Source organism: Stegodyphus dumicola, chromosome 12 (assembly GCF_044657685.1).
Source record: "Stegodyphus dumicola isolate Sdum_Otavi_A_Nest chromosome 12, ASM4465768v1".
In the NCBI taxonomy this organism is placed as follows: domain Eukaryota; kingdom Metazoa; phylum Arthropoda; class Arachnida; order Araneae; family Eresidae; genus Stegodyphus; species Stegodyphus dumicola.
In genome coordinates, this window is record NC_140779.1 from 84,544,763 (window position 1) to 84,559,404 (window position 14,642).

Sequence of the window (14,642 nt, forward strand, 5' to 3'; positions counted from 1 at the left end):
TCTTGAAGAGCTCCGAAAAGAAAACAACAGACGAGTTCCATGCTAAGTAACTGGGTACAATCTTCTAATAATGGAAATCTGCCAAGCTCTGCTGTATTGTTAGAAATTGCAAAAAGAGTAAAACCACTCACAAATGGTGAATATGTCAAAGATTGTTTTATATGTACATCTGAATAACTGTTTCATGATCACTGTTTCGTAAAATCAAAGCAGAAATCATGAAAAAAATCAAAGATTTGCCATTATCTGCAAAAACAGTACAAGATAAAACTGCTAACATGTAACACATGTGCAAGTGGAAGACATTCAGCTGGCTTCTGCCTTATCACTTGCTATAGATGAGTCTTGTGACATAAAAGACACGGCACAAGTTATCCTTTTCATGGGGTATATGTCCTCCCAAGGTCCAAACAAATAACTGTAGGATTGTTATCGCTCTCAGGGCAAACTTGTGGAGATAATAGAACAAATGTTTGGGCAAAAATGCCTGGAAGACAATTAAATTGATTTAAATAAAATCATTTCCATAGCAACTGATAGAGGCGTATGACAGGAATACATAGAGTGGTAACATCAATTCTTCAGAAAAAATAAACCATGAAATTCTAACTTTCACTGTATAATTCACCAAGAAGAGCTTTGTGCCCAAAGCCAAAATAGTTGGTCATGAACTTGGTAATTAAGATTATTAACAATATTTTGCAAAAGCACACTACCATCACCAGTTTGAAGATTTCCTTGATAGATAGCCATTTTCTGACCTACTTCTGCACAATAAAGTGTGATGGCTTTCCAGAGGTAACGTATTGCAACGTTTTGCTTTCTGCTTGAGTGAAATAAAAACATTCCTCAATGAAAAAAGCATTGACAATCCCGAATCGGAAGAAGACAAATGGCTGCAAAAATTCTACTTCATGGTATCTACCATGAAGTCGACTCAGCCTTTCAAGAGATTATTGACACGAATTACATCAACATAGCTTTAGAAAACATGAAGGATGGATTCCCCGAGAGATTCGAGGAATTCAAAACAAACAAAAGTACTTTTGCGTTCATACTCAATCCTCTCAACGCAAATACAAATGATATTGACAATGAGACCTTTGGTACTGATGCTGGATCGCTTCAAATGCAACTGCTATATTTGAAAACCAAAGACTTGTGGAGTGGCAAGTTCATAGAACTCAAGAGCAAGTTGGAAGAGTTAGAGGTCCAGAAATGCATGCACATCAAGCAACACAAGTGGACAGCTCTAAACGAAATTCCGTGAATTGAGGCAATCATATTCGGCGCATGGAATAGTCTTCCAGAATGATACAGTGAGGTGAAGAAGTTGGTATATGAAGTACTGACGATTTTCAGGTCGACATATTTGTGCGAGCAAGCGTTCTCTTGCATGTATATAATAAAAAGTCAAGTTTGAAGTCAACTAACAAATAAAAATCTTGAGTCGTGCTTGAAACTTAAATCAACAAGTTATAAGCCAGATTTAAACAATCATTCAAAAGGCATGCAAAGCCAATGCTCCCATTGATGTGACTATCTATATTGGTCTTTAAAAGAATAAATTGAATTTAAATACAAATTTAATTAATTCTTTGCACCATTGCTGCAAAGAATGAAATTTAAATTGTAACAAACATGTATATACGTAAAAAGCAAATTTAAAGTTAAAATAATTTGAAAATGTGCAAACATATAAAAGATTTAATTTTCGAACTAATCTACAATATCATTTAAATTCAGATAGCATAAGTAAATCAAGTGCAGAACCAAACCATGAAAATAAATTCACCAATTTAGCAAATTAAAATTAATCTAAAAATTTTTTTAAAAAATGCATAAGTGGATGACTGTTGAGCAGAAAGGAGACAGACTTATCAAGGGGAAGTTACCTCCAAACCTAACTCTACAATCATTCAATTCGTGTTTCGTCATTCATGCAAGCAAGGGTAAAAGTCAAAACCAAAAGTAAATACATAGTGAAGAATGTCCAAAAAGAAATACCTATAAAGTGGTACCTTGAGAATTTAGCAATTAAAATAAAGGTCTAAAAGGAAAATACCTATGAAGTATTTTGAGAATTAAGCAATGTAGTCTAGTATTAAATTAAATTAAAAAAAAATTAAATTAAATTTTTCAGAAAAATGAATTTAGAAACCAATGCATTTTAGAAACCCTTGTCTACAGAAACCTCCCCGACACGAATATGCATATCAATCAAAAAGAAACTAAAAAGGAATTAGACATAATTTATATAAACCAATAAGAAACTAAAAGGAACTAATTCATAATTTATAAAAAACAAATAAATACTTAAAATATAATTACATACGTAGAAAATACTTAAATACTACATAAAAAATACTTAAAAGCAAGTAAATAGTAAGTTTTAATTCTAACTTACCTACCATATTAGCGTTGGGGTTTGTAAAAGTATTTCGTAAGTGATGTAAGTGTGTTCTGCAAATTATATAGATGGCTCTTATGTAAGTAAAGTTGAGTGCCAAGCTGCTTTTTTCTTTTTCTTTTTTTTTTTTTTTTTTTTAATTTTTTTAATTTTAATATTAAAATATTTAAATAATATAATTCTAGAAAAAATCAAAGAAAATCCTAAAAGTATGTAATTCAAGTTATAATTTTAACTGACCAACTATTTATGGTAGGGAGTTTAGTAGCTGAGCCAATCAAGAGATGTAAGTTTGCTCTGCAAATACAGTCAAAAGTCGTTAATTCGGACACCCATAATCCGGAATGATCTATAATCCGGACCTCAAAGCTACAAACTTTCTGCGCATGCGCGTAAAACCTTTACGGCTGCGAATATGCGTGTGTGCATGCTCAAAATACGCTTGTGCATGCGCGTTTACTGTATAACGGAGGGTATAAGCTAAGCTAAAATTATCTAATTCAGTTAATGTTGCAGATTGCATTGTTCCTTAATCTTCGAATTGGATCGGGCTTATTATTTTTTGCAGACTGTTAGAGCAATTTTATAAAAGTAAGCTTGAACTTTTGATTATGTCAAATGGAATTTATGATATATATTTACTAACATGTAAAGGATCTACAAAGCGAAAGTATGTTTCGAAGTCCATTAAACAAAAAGTGGAATTGCTGCAAAAAATGGATAAAGGCATATCCTTTGTTTATCTAACCATTCCAAAATCTGTTTATCAATTTCACGCTGCTCTGCGGCGGGGGGACGCCGCGGCGCGTAATGAATTGGAAGTTGATCTGTCAGCTCTATCCTTATCTTCAGGGCAGATGTTTTTATTTTATTTGGCTTATAATTCCTTACTAAATGTAGTATTTCATCTCGATGTACTTCGTCCTTGATATGATTTAAATCAAATTCCTCGTCATTATAATTTGCTTCCGATAGTGAAGATAGTAAAGTAAACAAATAAATATTAAGCTTTTTTTTTTGTAAATTTTGATACCCTTTAGATCATAATTGTTCTTTATTTCATAAATTACGGTTTCATATTTTTACTTTTATAATTTCTGCATGCCATCTTACCAGATTTAAACTGATGATCTATAATCTGGAAAAATCGATAATCTGGAATTGCCAAAGTCCCGATGAGTCCGGATTAACGACTTTTGACTGTATCATAAAAAGAGTATTCTGATTGAAGTAAGGTAGAGTTAAGTGGTTATTGTGAATTAATAAATGTAAACTGTTTGTAATGTTAAATGTGTGTTGCAAAATTGTGTAAATAATGCAAATAAAAACGTTAAGTGAAAAAATAATTTTTTATTGAAAATTGCAAATTAAAAACTAATAATTAAAATGTAATTAAGTAAAACTGAAATGTTTAAAATTTATAAATGTTTTAAAGTAAAATATAAATTAAAAACAAAAGTCTGAAAATGTCTTAAATTCCCCAATTTTTTTTAAGTAAAATTTAAATTTTGAAATGAATTTCGAAAAATTTTTTAGTTATTGAATTCCTTAAAAAAAGTTTATTAAAAGCTAAATTTAAAGAAAGAAAGAAAGTATTGAAAGTTTTAATAAACTTGATTCCAACTGGTATATCAAAACTTTACTAAATACTGGCTAAAGTATGGAAAATTAGAAGAAGATTAAAATCTTCACTCAATTCGGGCTATAATTGAGACTTTTGAAAAGAGTTGGTCCTTTATTAATAAAAGGAAAGAATCCAGTATTGATTAAATATACATATTTACAAATTTATTTACAATAAAAACTTACAAGATAATTCTTTACTCTTCTATATCCTCCATTACCCTCCAGCTAAGGTTTAAGGTAATGTTATCGTACCATAAAGAGCCAAAAAATTATAAAGTAAAGTTAATGCCTGCCTTTTTAATATATAAATTAATAAATTTTGGTGGTACTTGGTTATCAACTTGAACATTAATTAGCTTTATTATTTCTTCCTTTAAATCTTCTATTTCAGTACATATATATTTTATTCTGATTATTTGGTTATGAAACGTGTTTTCTATTACTTTTCTAGAGATATTAGAGTTCCAATTAATTAGCTTAATAGTATGAAAATAGAAATTCCTTCTTTTATCATATAATTTAATTTTGCTGTGTTTAATAATTAGCAGGTCTAGGTATTCAATAGTATCTTGACTCGTATTTGTTTTATTAAGTGTTAAACTATTTGGGTAAATTTTGAATTGCTCAAAAGCAGAATTATTATTGAAAGTTATAATATCATCTATGTATTTAAATGTATGTGCAAATAGCTTTAATTCATTCTTATTTAAACTTAGTTGGAATTTATATTCATAAGTAAAAAGAAATAGGTTACATATTTGTGTAGAACTGTTTGCTCCCATAGGAATTCACTTGCTGAAAGATTTTATTATTGAATTTAATTTAGTTATTAAATAATGCACAATTCAGATAAGTATTCCATCTTTCAATAAAAAGGATGTCAAGTATGTCAGGAAAAAGTTGTGGTGTGGGAGTTGCAGAAAATATCCTGCTTCATGGCATCATAGTATGTGGTTTAATATATCAGTATTGCAGAATGTGTAAGGCACATTTCCTCTTTCAGAATTTTCTTAACAGAAAATGACAATTTCACAACTTGCGCAAACAGTGTAAGTGCTTGCATCTTGCTGTTCCGTAGAATTACTTCTAATTTTAATTTGTACCTACTATAACCATTTTCTTGTTTGTGACTTTACGGAATGTGTAAAATTGATGTGAACGTTATTTTTCAGAAATTGTTAAGATATTAACTGAAAACTCACCAACACATATTCTTGAGATGACTGATGGATATAGAAACACTCCTTTAGACATAGCTTGTGGAAAAAGCTCTCCGGAAATTGTTCAGTACCTCTTGTCGCAAGGCTGTAATGTGCTTGTAAATGATGATCGATCATTTGGCCCTGTGTTGAGTGCTATGTTTAATGCTGTGGATGATGCTGTACCTATTGTTAATCTGTTATTAGATGCTGGTGCAAATGTAAGTAATGAAATTAAGTGTATTAAATGATGATTATTCTGTCTTAATTTTTATACATTCCATTTCAAAATTTGATATGTATGCATTTTGATATGCAAACCAAATGGCATTTCTAAGATATGAAAATAGAACCTTTTTCATCTGCAGAAGTGTGAACTGCACTTCTGGAGCTGAAGCAGAAGGTTCTATGTATAAACCTGAAAAACTAGTACTGAGAATTTACAATTATTATGGTGATTCTTGTTGCCTTAATACCTCCAGTAATCATTTTACACATTAAAGCTCTCTCTTCAGCTTTTGATGGTAAACAAAAAGTAATGCATGAGATTAATAAAAATTCTGTACAAACTGACATATATAGAGATGAAGAAACTTCCCAGAAATTATATGTTGGCGAAATTTTTAGCATTTTATTACCTTTCAAGACCAGATAAAATTACTAAGAACCTTCAGATCCTAATATTTCTTTAAAATAAAATTTAAAGTAGGAATTCTTTTTTGTGAAAATATCTTAATATATAAATATACATATATATATATATGTCACCTATTTGAGCATAACAATAAACTTTTTTGAATAGATCTTTTAAGTATAATGCTAACTAATTACATCAAATGTCTGTTATAATTGAAATGAAAAGTAACTTTTGTTGATAAAATTTTCTATGTTGCAGGCTACAGGGATTTTAATTTTTCATCTCTCAAATTGCTGATAAATTTTGAATGCATGCATTCGAGCTATATCATGATGGAGACTTTCTTATTTATCAATAAAGTTGCTGACTTACTTTTTCCAAGCAATATAAATATTACTAAAGTGTTAAAAGTAATAGTAAGAAAGACTGTTGTGATCTTAAACCTGTTTTGGTAGATTTAATATTCATATTGCTTGAAGTAAAAACTAAAACTTGTGAAGCAGTATAATGTTTCTGATCTCTTAACCGCATAATCAATATGTAAATAAATAGGAACATGTTTATGGAGTAGTCACACTGGCAATATGTTTAACAAAATTGTAGTAATTTGATTTTTTTCGTGACTGAATCAAAATGTACGCTAGTGCAAATTTAATGCTATTGTAAAATGGCAGCTCGGAAATTCTGTTAGCAAAAGAATAATAATACAAAACTAGGAAGAGAAAATATAAATGGTCTGAATAGTTCAAAAAGAAGTACCTGAAAATTAAAATAAATAAAATTTAAAAGGGAAAAAAGATAAACACACAAAAAAAAGGAGAAAGCATGGATTCTTGTGTTCAGTAAAAAGTACAGGTGTTTTCACTAGCACAAGATTCACAGGAAACTGACAAGACCATAAAAACATTTTTGCTGTCTGAAAACTTCAAATTACATCTTGAAAATCTTTTATTGTTTCAAAAATTGAGGGGGGGGACTGTTTAAAAAGTGTAAAATACATAAGGTTTAAAATAATTTGCAATCTGATTTTGTTAAGATTTTAAGGTAATAGCTGCTTAAATTTAAGCTAAGTGTTTGTAATACTCCTAGTAATTTTAAGAACTTAGTCCCCCAGAAATTAATGACACACAGAGTACTAAAAAGTGGCAAAAAGCACAAAAGCCAAATGCTAGGATCTTCAAAATTTAAGGCAAGTGGATATCTGTGCATTTATTGCTGAGAATTAATTATCCAATATGTAGTTGTGTTTATCTTTCACAGAACTGTACATGAAGCTTGCTACTAATATTTACCTCAAGTGGCAATGCTTTCTATTCTGCCAGAATGTGAAATCCATGAGCAAAAAACAATAAGCTGTTTTCAAAACACACTTTTCAGACTGGAGCTGGATGCAAAAAGGGAAACCCAGATCATGATGCATTTTAATTAATTGTATGAATCCTTCAAAAATATTTTAATAAGTGATGATATCTTTTTGGACATTTAAAACCAGTTGATAAATATAACTAAAAAATTTCTGCATAAATACATACTTAATTTAATTCAATGGATGGCATTTTCGTCGATATTTATAGTCTTTGTGAAGATTTCTCATACTTAGGCATTTTTCGAAGATGGAGAATAGAATATTTTTCTGTAACTTTATATTTCATCAAATATTTGGGTAATAGTCTTGTTATCGTTTAAATTCTTTAATTTAGATGAAATTCTAATGTCGACTTTTTTTCGCAGATAAACCACAGAGATGAGTATGGAAGAACAGCATTGATGAACGCTGTAGAACTGTGTGCTGTCCGCAATCCAGCAGATTTAGCAAAATGTACAAAATATTCGTATGTAGATTTGAGTATGCTCTTGATAGAACGAGGAACTGATGTTAATGTTGCTGACAACTTTCATCAGACTGCATTGCATTTGGCAATTCGGTCAAAACAAGAAATTTTGGTTCGCAAACTGCTTATTTGTAAATGTGACATCAACAAACATGACAATGATGGTTTTACACCGTTATTCTATGCATGTGAAAGTGGAAGTCGGGCATTAGTTGATCTACTTATAAACTGTGGTGCTAATTTACGGGCCCAAAATTGGGAAGCCGCTTTGGATTCCTTCCTAAATGAAGAAGCTATTCAGTTAGCAAGTTACGTTATTTATAAATCCAATCAATGTCTTACATTAGAAAACTTTTGCAGTGTTATACTCAGAAATAAGCTCAGAAATGTAGATAAAGATGTTTTCCAACTTGGATTACCTTCAGTGCTTGTTGAACGTATACAGCTTAAAGACTGATAACCATATGTAATATAATTTCTTAGTATGCATGTATGATTATATAAAGTTGTACTTGTGACGGGAAGTTGTGTAAAAAGTTAATGAGTTTAAAATAATCATAAGCATATTTTTTAAACATTTTATTATATGTATATACACTAGTGTGCAAAACTTAGCAACTTTTCAGACTTTGCCTGCAATTCTGCAAAAAATCAACTTGGAAACAGGAAATTCATAGTACAGAGGCACTATGTATTATTTAAAGGTTGAGGAAATTACTGTAACTGAAACATGAATAGGATGCATTCAGTACAGAACGAATAGAAAAAAGGCTTTACTTAATGGCTTTGCTAGGAAAAACTGTCTGAAGTGAGTGAGAACAAATCAAAGAGCCTTCTTAGTAAGGGATATGATCTTCCCTAACTGCAATGGCTGCGTTGCACCATCTGTTGATGCTCAATACCAGGCTATTAAACAGTTTCTGGGATAAGAGTTTTTATTCTTCAAGGAACATCTGTTTCAGCTTATGGCATTCTCCAAAGGGCAAATTTGTGCACTGGCTGTTTCCTAAAGTATCCTACACATGCTCAATGGGATTTAAATTAAGAAAATTCTTTTTGTGGATATATTCACTTTCCAGGAGCTCTTCAACAGCATGTTGCCTGTATGGCCGTGCAGTGTCATCCATAAAAGAAAGTTGGGACCAGTAACACTGCAGAAGGGATGCACTTGGGGAAGGATAACTTCATCACAGTAACAATCTCTGGTAAGTGAACCTGTGTCGAAAATGTGGAGCTCTGTCCATCTGTTTTTCATAATGTTTTCCCATACAAGCATGCCAGAAGTACCCCATTGATCTCTTTCCTTGATGTTAGTGGGATGAAAGTATGTTCTTGCATCTGTCCATATCAACTGGCACCAAAAATCGGTTGTCAGACTGAAACGGCTGTTATTGGTAAAGAGGGCATGACACCCTTAATGAGATGTTCAGTCTTTGTTTCTCTACACATTGTAAATGGTGCTGCTGTTGATAGCATTTAGCATTGCAGCATTCAGATCAGTGGGCGAATAGGCCACCTTTATGAAGTCATCTGGCCACAGTAAACTGGGACACCTGTCATCCAGTTGCCATGCACAGCTGCTGAACAATGTTGCCCACTGTCTGGTTTTGAGCTCTTTTGCCTGCAAGGTGATGTATTGGTCATCAGTCACCTTTGTTTCCCTGGCTAACCACCACCAACCTTACAGTGTACATGTAATTTGAAAGGATTTCCAAGTTCTTCAACAGACATCAAACTGCAGCCCTTCTCAAATTTCCTATTCATTCTACCATATGTTAAATGCATCCTGATGTTTTATTATAGCCATACTGCATGTAATCTCATTTTTATTTGCAGAAGAATGCTTAGAAATGCATTTTCCTTTCTTTATAAGTTGCGTTGTACTGCACATGTTGACTCTTTGCATTTATGTGCCCTGACATATCCTCTGATGTCATGGTGTGGATATTTGCACCTTTTTGCTGAGTTGTCTTTTCTTTCTGCTGATTTGCAAAATGTCCTTTCCAACAATTTCATGGTTGTATGCAGTGTTGCCAGATCATGTGATTTTTCACAAATTTGTGACTTTTGACAAACTCATGTTGCTAAAATTTTAGTATTTGCGAAATTTTCACAACCTCCATCATTTCCTTATGCTACTTTTTGTAACTTCAAAGTTTTTTTTAAACATATCGTAAACTGCTTCGTAAAACAGAGAATTATGTACCTTAATACTACTATTCACGACTTTAGTTCTCTATAAATTTTGTTTTTAAGAGACCCCCCCCCCAGTTCTACGGTGATAACAAATCGAACAAAAGAACTTGCAGCTTGCGTGTCATATATTGGGTACTCAAACAGAGAAAGGAATAAAATGCATTCTCTTGATTATAATACTGCTAAGAACTAAGCAATGGAAATAACTCAAAAGTCAAAGCAGCTGCATTTTTCTAAATAACAAAAATTAATTTAACAGTGAAAGAACAAACAATGCTTTCTTAAGTAATGAGAATCTGAAATAAGTCCACCAACCCAGAATGGAATACTCACTGAAAAGCATTCCTTAATTGAAATGTTCACAATTAATCAAAGAAAAATAAACAGTGAATTAAAAAAATTTAGTACAAAAGTGCTAACAATCTAAAAGTAAGGAATATCTTAAAAATTAATTTAAAAACAGAAATCTAAATTAAATAAGAATTAATTAGAAAAGGGGGGGATATTTAAACACTTGAAAATGAGCAATATAGTTTTGAAATTTTTGTTAAGGCTAAGATACTTAAATAAAACAACTAAGAATCGAATACAGCTGGTAACTTAGCGAACCAATGAGATGCATTCTGCAAGAGAAGAAGAGGAAGAATGATATTGTTTGTTTGTAGTAGTTATATATAAGTCACATGATCACTGAAGCAACCTACACGGTTTGCTAGCATTAGCTGTACATAAGACATATGATCTTTGAGGTCATTGGACTGTATTTCATAGACAGTAAGTTTGTGATGACGTCAGAGGTCATATCAGCACGCAAAACTATGATATCACAAAAATTACATCATCTTTGACGTCATTTGCGAATTTTGGAGTCTTCTATTGCTATATTAGCTGAAAAATTTCTGGCAACACTGATTGTATGTTGAAGAATGAATTTGTTGCTTAAGTTTTGCACACTAGTATAGGTGTATAAATTAAATTGTATTTGCTTTTTTATTGGGAAATCTATTGCATATTTATAGCAGTGCAAGCAAATAACAATAAAGGAATACCTGTGTTCTACAATTCCAACTCTTTGTCATTACAACAATAAATCAGTGCACATACAACATTCTCAGGCATTCTTGTTATACTAATGGCTGCAGTAAATAAAATTAATGTGCAAATATACACACTTTTTAGACATATCGTACTTGCAACGGTGAGTACTTTAATGGACAAATAAGAAAAGATTGCTAAATGTAATACTTTGGGTCAAGTATGAATTCTGGTGAATGGCTGTTGAAGTTTCCTGGATGTCTAACATAAATACGAAAGAAAGCTCACCATGAATTATTTCCCATTTAAAAAATTGTTTTCTTATGTTTTTTCTAAACAGATGTCTTAAATACAATATAATATTCGGAATTCAGATGTACAATATCCACAATGATCTAAAATCCAGACCACCAGCAACAACCTTTATCTTTTTATGCTTTACACATGTGTATTTCTCACATTTCCATAATAAAACATGCAGAGCTGAGACTCCTGATTCTTAACTTCACTTTGGCACTAAATAAAATATCTTAATAATTAAGAAAACATTTATTAACATTAATATGTATGACCAGTATTTTGGCTATGTAGCCATATCTTTGCTTACCCTATATCTGTAGGAACCATTGTTACATGGTGCCGATCTTAGTTGTTTATATCATCTTAAATAATCTCACTGCATTTATGAAGAACTCCAGTCAGACATAATGTACAATAAAATTTCATCTTCATTTAAAGATTTCAATTATGTGTATTAGCAACTACACTTGCTTCAATAGCTAGTTTCTCTGTGCACTTCTGCAAGAACTTTTCCTTAGGGTTGGCGTATTTTTTGGCAGCAACCTGGGTGCACTCCTTATTGCTATCACCACAGTTTTCTCCCAGTTCCTTTGATGGCAACTCAAAGGAACAACATCAAATTAAATATTTCAGAAAAACCTCACTGTTGAGCCCCTCCCCATTTATAATTAAGATACAGTGGAACCTCAAGGTACAAGCACCTATATATATGAGAAATTCGAGATACGAGGAAAGTATGAGCAAAAAATTCATCTCTATATAATTTGAGCATTTACTCAAGTAATAAGCAGTGAGCCAGATTGTTGGTATGCATGACGCGTTTCCCGATCTGGCTCAACTCGGAAGGGGGGGATACCCTCGTCAAATCAACTCAGTATTCTTTGATCTACATGTTTGTGCTCTTGTGAGTTAATTGTTTTACGTTTAATGTAAAAATAATTATTTCACGATGCCTCCCAAGATTGTTGCCACAGTTAGTGCTGCAAAGAAAAAGAAGGAAGCTATGGCCATTGAAATTAAGAAAGCAGTCGTAGATAAACATGAGTGTGGTGTAAGAGTGTTGGAATTGGCGAAGACTTAAAACAGTACGACATTGACGATCTGCACTATTCTGAAAAAGGAAGAAATTAAGAAACTTGATGTGGGCAAAGGAATTACCATTACTTCTAAGCACTGTCTAAAACTAGAAGGCATTGAGAAGCTGTTGTTGGTGGGGATTAACGAGCAGTTAAAAGGTGATTCGGTGTCAGAAGCTATCATTTGCGCTAAATCTAAGAATCTGTTCTTGGACCTTCTCCGACAAACATCAGGTACATGACTGAAGATGAGATGGCATTTAAGGCAAGCCGCATATGTTTCGAAAGATTTAAAAAGAGAACCTGTGCTCACAGTGTTGTGCGACATGGGAAGGCGGCATGCTCTGATATAGCTGCAGCTGATACATTTCGGCAAGAGTTCCTACAATTTATTACTAGTGAAGGGTTTCTTCCCAAGCAAGTGTTTAATTGTGATGAAACAGGTCTTTTTTAGAAGAAAATGCTTAAAAAGACATACAACATGCAAGAGGAGAAATCTTTGCCTGGCCACAAGCCAATGAAAGATAGGGTAAACCTTTTGTTTGGGCCAACGCAAATGAAGATTGTAAAATTAAGCCGCTGCTTGTATACCATTCAGAAAATACACGAGTTTTCAAGAGAGGGAAGGTGCAGAAAAATCAACTAAATGTGATGTAATGGGCCAACAGTGGATAACGTGGCCAATTTTTCATCAATTGGTCTATGAAGTTTTTGGTCCCTCAGTGAAGAAATACCTTCACTAAAGTCAGTTGCCATTCAAGGCTTTGCTTGTCCTTGATAATGCTTCTGCACATCCTCCAGGGCTTGAAGATGATTTGCTGGAGGAATTTCAGTTCATGAAAGTCAAGTTTCTTCCTCCCAACACCACTTCTTTTCTCCAGCCTATGGACCAGCAAGTTATTTCCAACTATAAGAAGCTGTACGTGAAGGCCTTGTTTCAAAGGTGTTTTGAAGTGACCGAAAATACAAGCCTGACCCTCAGAGAATTTTGGAAGGATAGCTTTGAACATCCTGAATTGTTTAAACCTCATTGATACGGCCTGGGAAGAAGTCTCAGTAAGGACTCCAGATACAGCAAGAAAAAAACTGTGGCCTCGGAGTATTCTTGTGTTAGGTTTCGATCTTCAGCCTCTGGACAGCACAGTGCAGTTAGTTGATGAAATTGTATCTCTTGGGGAAAGTATGGATCAGGATGAGTTAGTGGAGTAGCATGGTGAGGAGCTTACTACAGACGAACTTAAAGGACTTCAGAAAGAGCAGCATCAAGAGAAGAGCTTTTGTTAGGGGAAAAGAGAACAGGAGATGAGCCATCTCTCCAGTAAGATTAAAGAAGTGTTGGCAAAGTAGGAAAAAGTGAAAACTTTCTTTGAAGAAAGTCTTCCTAGTAAAGCAGTGCATATTTAAGATATCAGCAATATTAGCAGGCATGTTACAATACACTGAGTAGCAGTAAGATTAGACTATGAACAACAATATGGCTGGAAGGCAGAACACACTGTCATAACGCTGCTCTTCTAGTGAAGTGGGATCTTCATTTTTATAGGTAGTTTATGGCTTTTACTTCCCAATTTTAATCTTAACCCCTATGGTAAACGTAAGTAACAACACCTTAAAATCCAAGTAATGGAAGACCTGCGTGTAGAAACTTTTATGTACAATTGAAGATGAACTATTGCATTTCTTAAAGCAATTATATAGCAATATTTGATAGTATTTTTACTTGAAGATGTTGCAATTACGCATACTATACAACACAGAATGATAAAATGCGAAAATATAATATTTACTACTGAATAGTTTTAAGGTTCACCTGGGTGCGAACTGTACTTCATTCTTATTTGTGTTGGCTAAGTCAATCCGTTGTCCTCTTCGTATCACTCAAATTGAAAATAATAAAATCTATACCTGCTTAATAAGGAGAAAGAAAAGCCCCAAAGACCTGCTTCACCAAGTAAATATATACAGGAAAAAAAATTGATGCAGAGATATCAGTAGTTACCAATTTGGATTATAGTGAATTGTACGTAGTCTCTTGTATGCTTAGGTAGTAGGGTTGTACATACCGATGCTTTGAATTGTGTCATTTAGATCAGCGGTTCTCGCGATACGCGATCAGCATGGTACACAGGAGAAAATAGATGGTGCACAAAGAAACAAAGTATTTTTAAATATTAAATTCAAAAATTAAATAACCCAATATCCCGTAAAAGTTTTTTCTCTTAATACTCGTAAATTTATGCAAGCTTTGTTCGAGGTTAATAGCCACTCATAGACTTTAGCAAAATGATCCGTTTTTATTTTCACAAATATTCTTTTAGCCATCACATTAAC

General features: G+C 32.7%; 1 protein-coding gene across 2 annotated transcripts in view; it reads left to right on the forward strand.

Annotated features, from left to right (window-relative positions):
• The window catches only part of LOC118201021 (nuclear factor NF-kappa-B p105 subunit-like), a 65,765-nt gene extending 54,803 nt beyond the window's left edge, over nucleotides 1-10,962 (forward strand). For both annotated transcript variants that reach the window (XM_085806666.1, XM_085806665.1), the window contains 2 exons: nucleotides 5,209-5,456; nucleotides 7,604-10,962. In XM_085806666.1, the coding sequence (XP_085662792.1) occupies nucleotides 5,209-5,456; nucleotides 7,604-8,161 (806 nt within the window). In that variant the 3' untranslated portion in view covers nucleotides 8,162-10,962. The remainder of the gene's footprint in view (nucleotides 1-5,208; nucleotides 5,457-7,603) is intronic.
• Nucleotides 10,963-14,642: the final 3,680 nt, after the last annotated feature.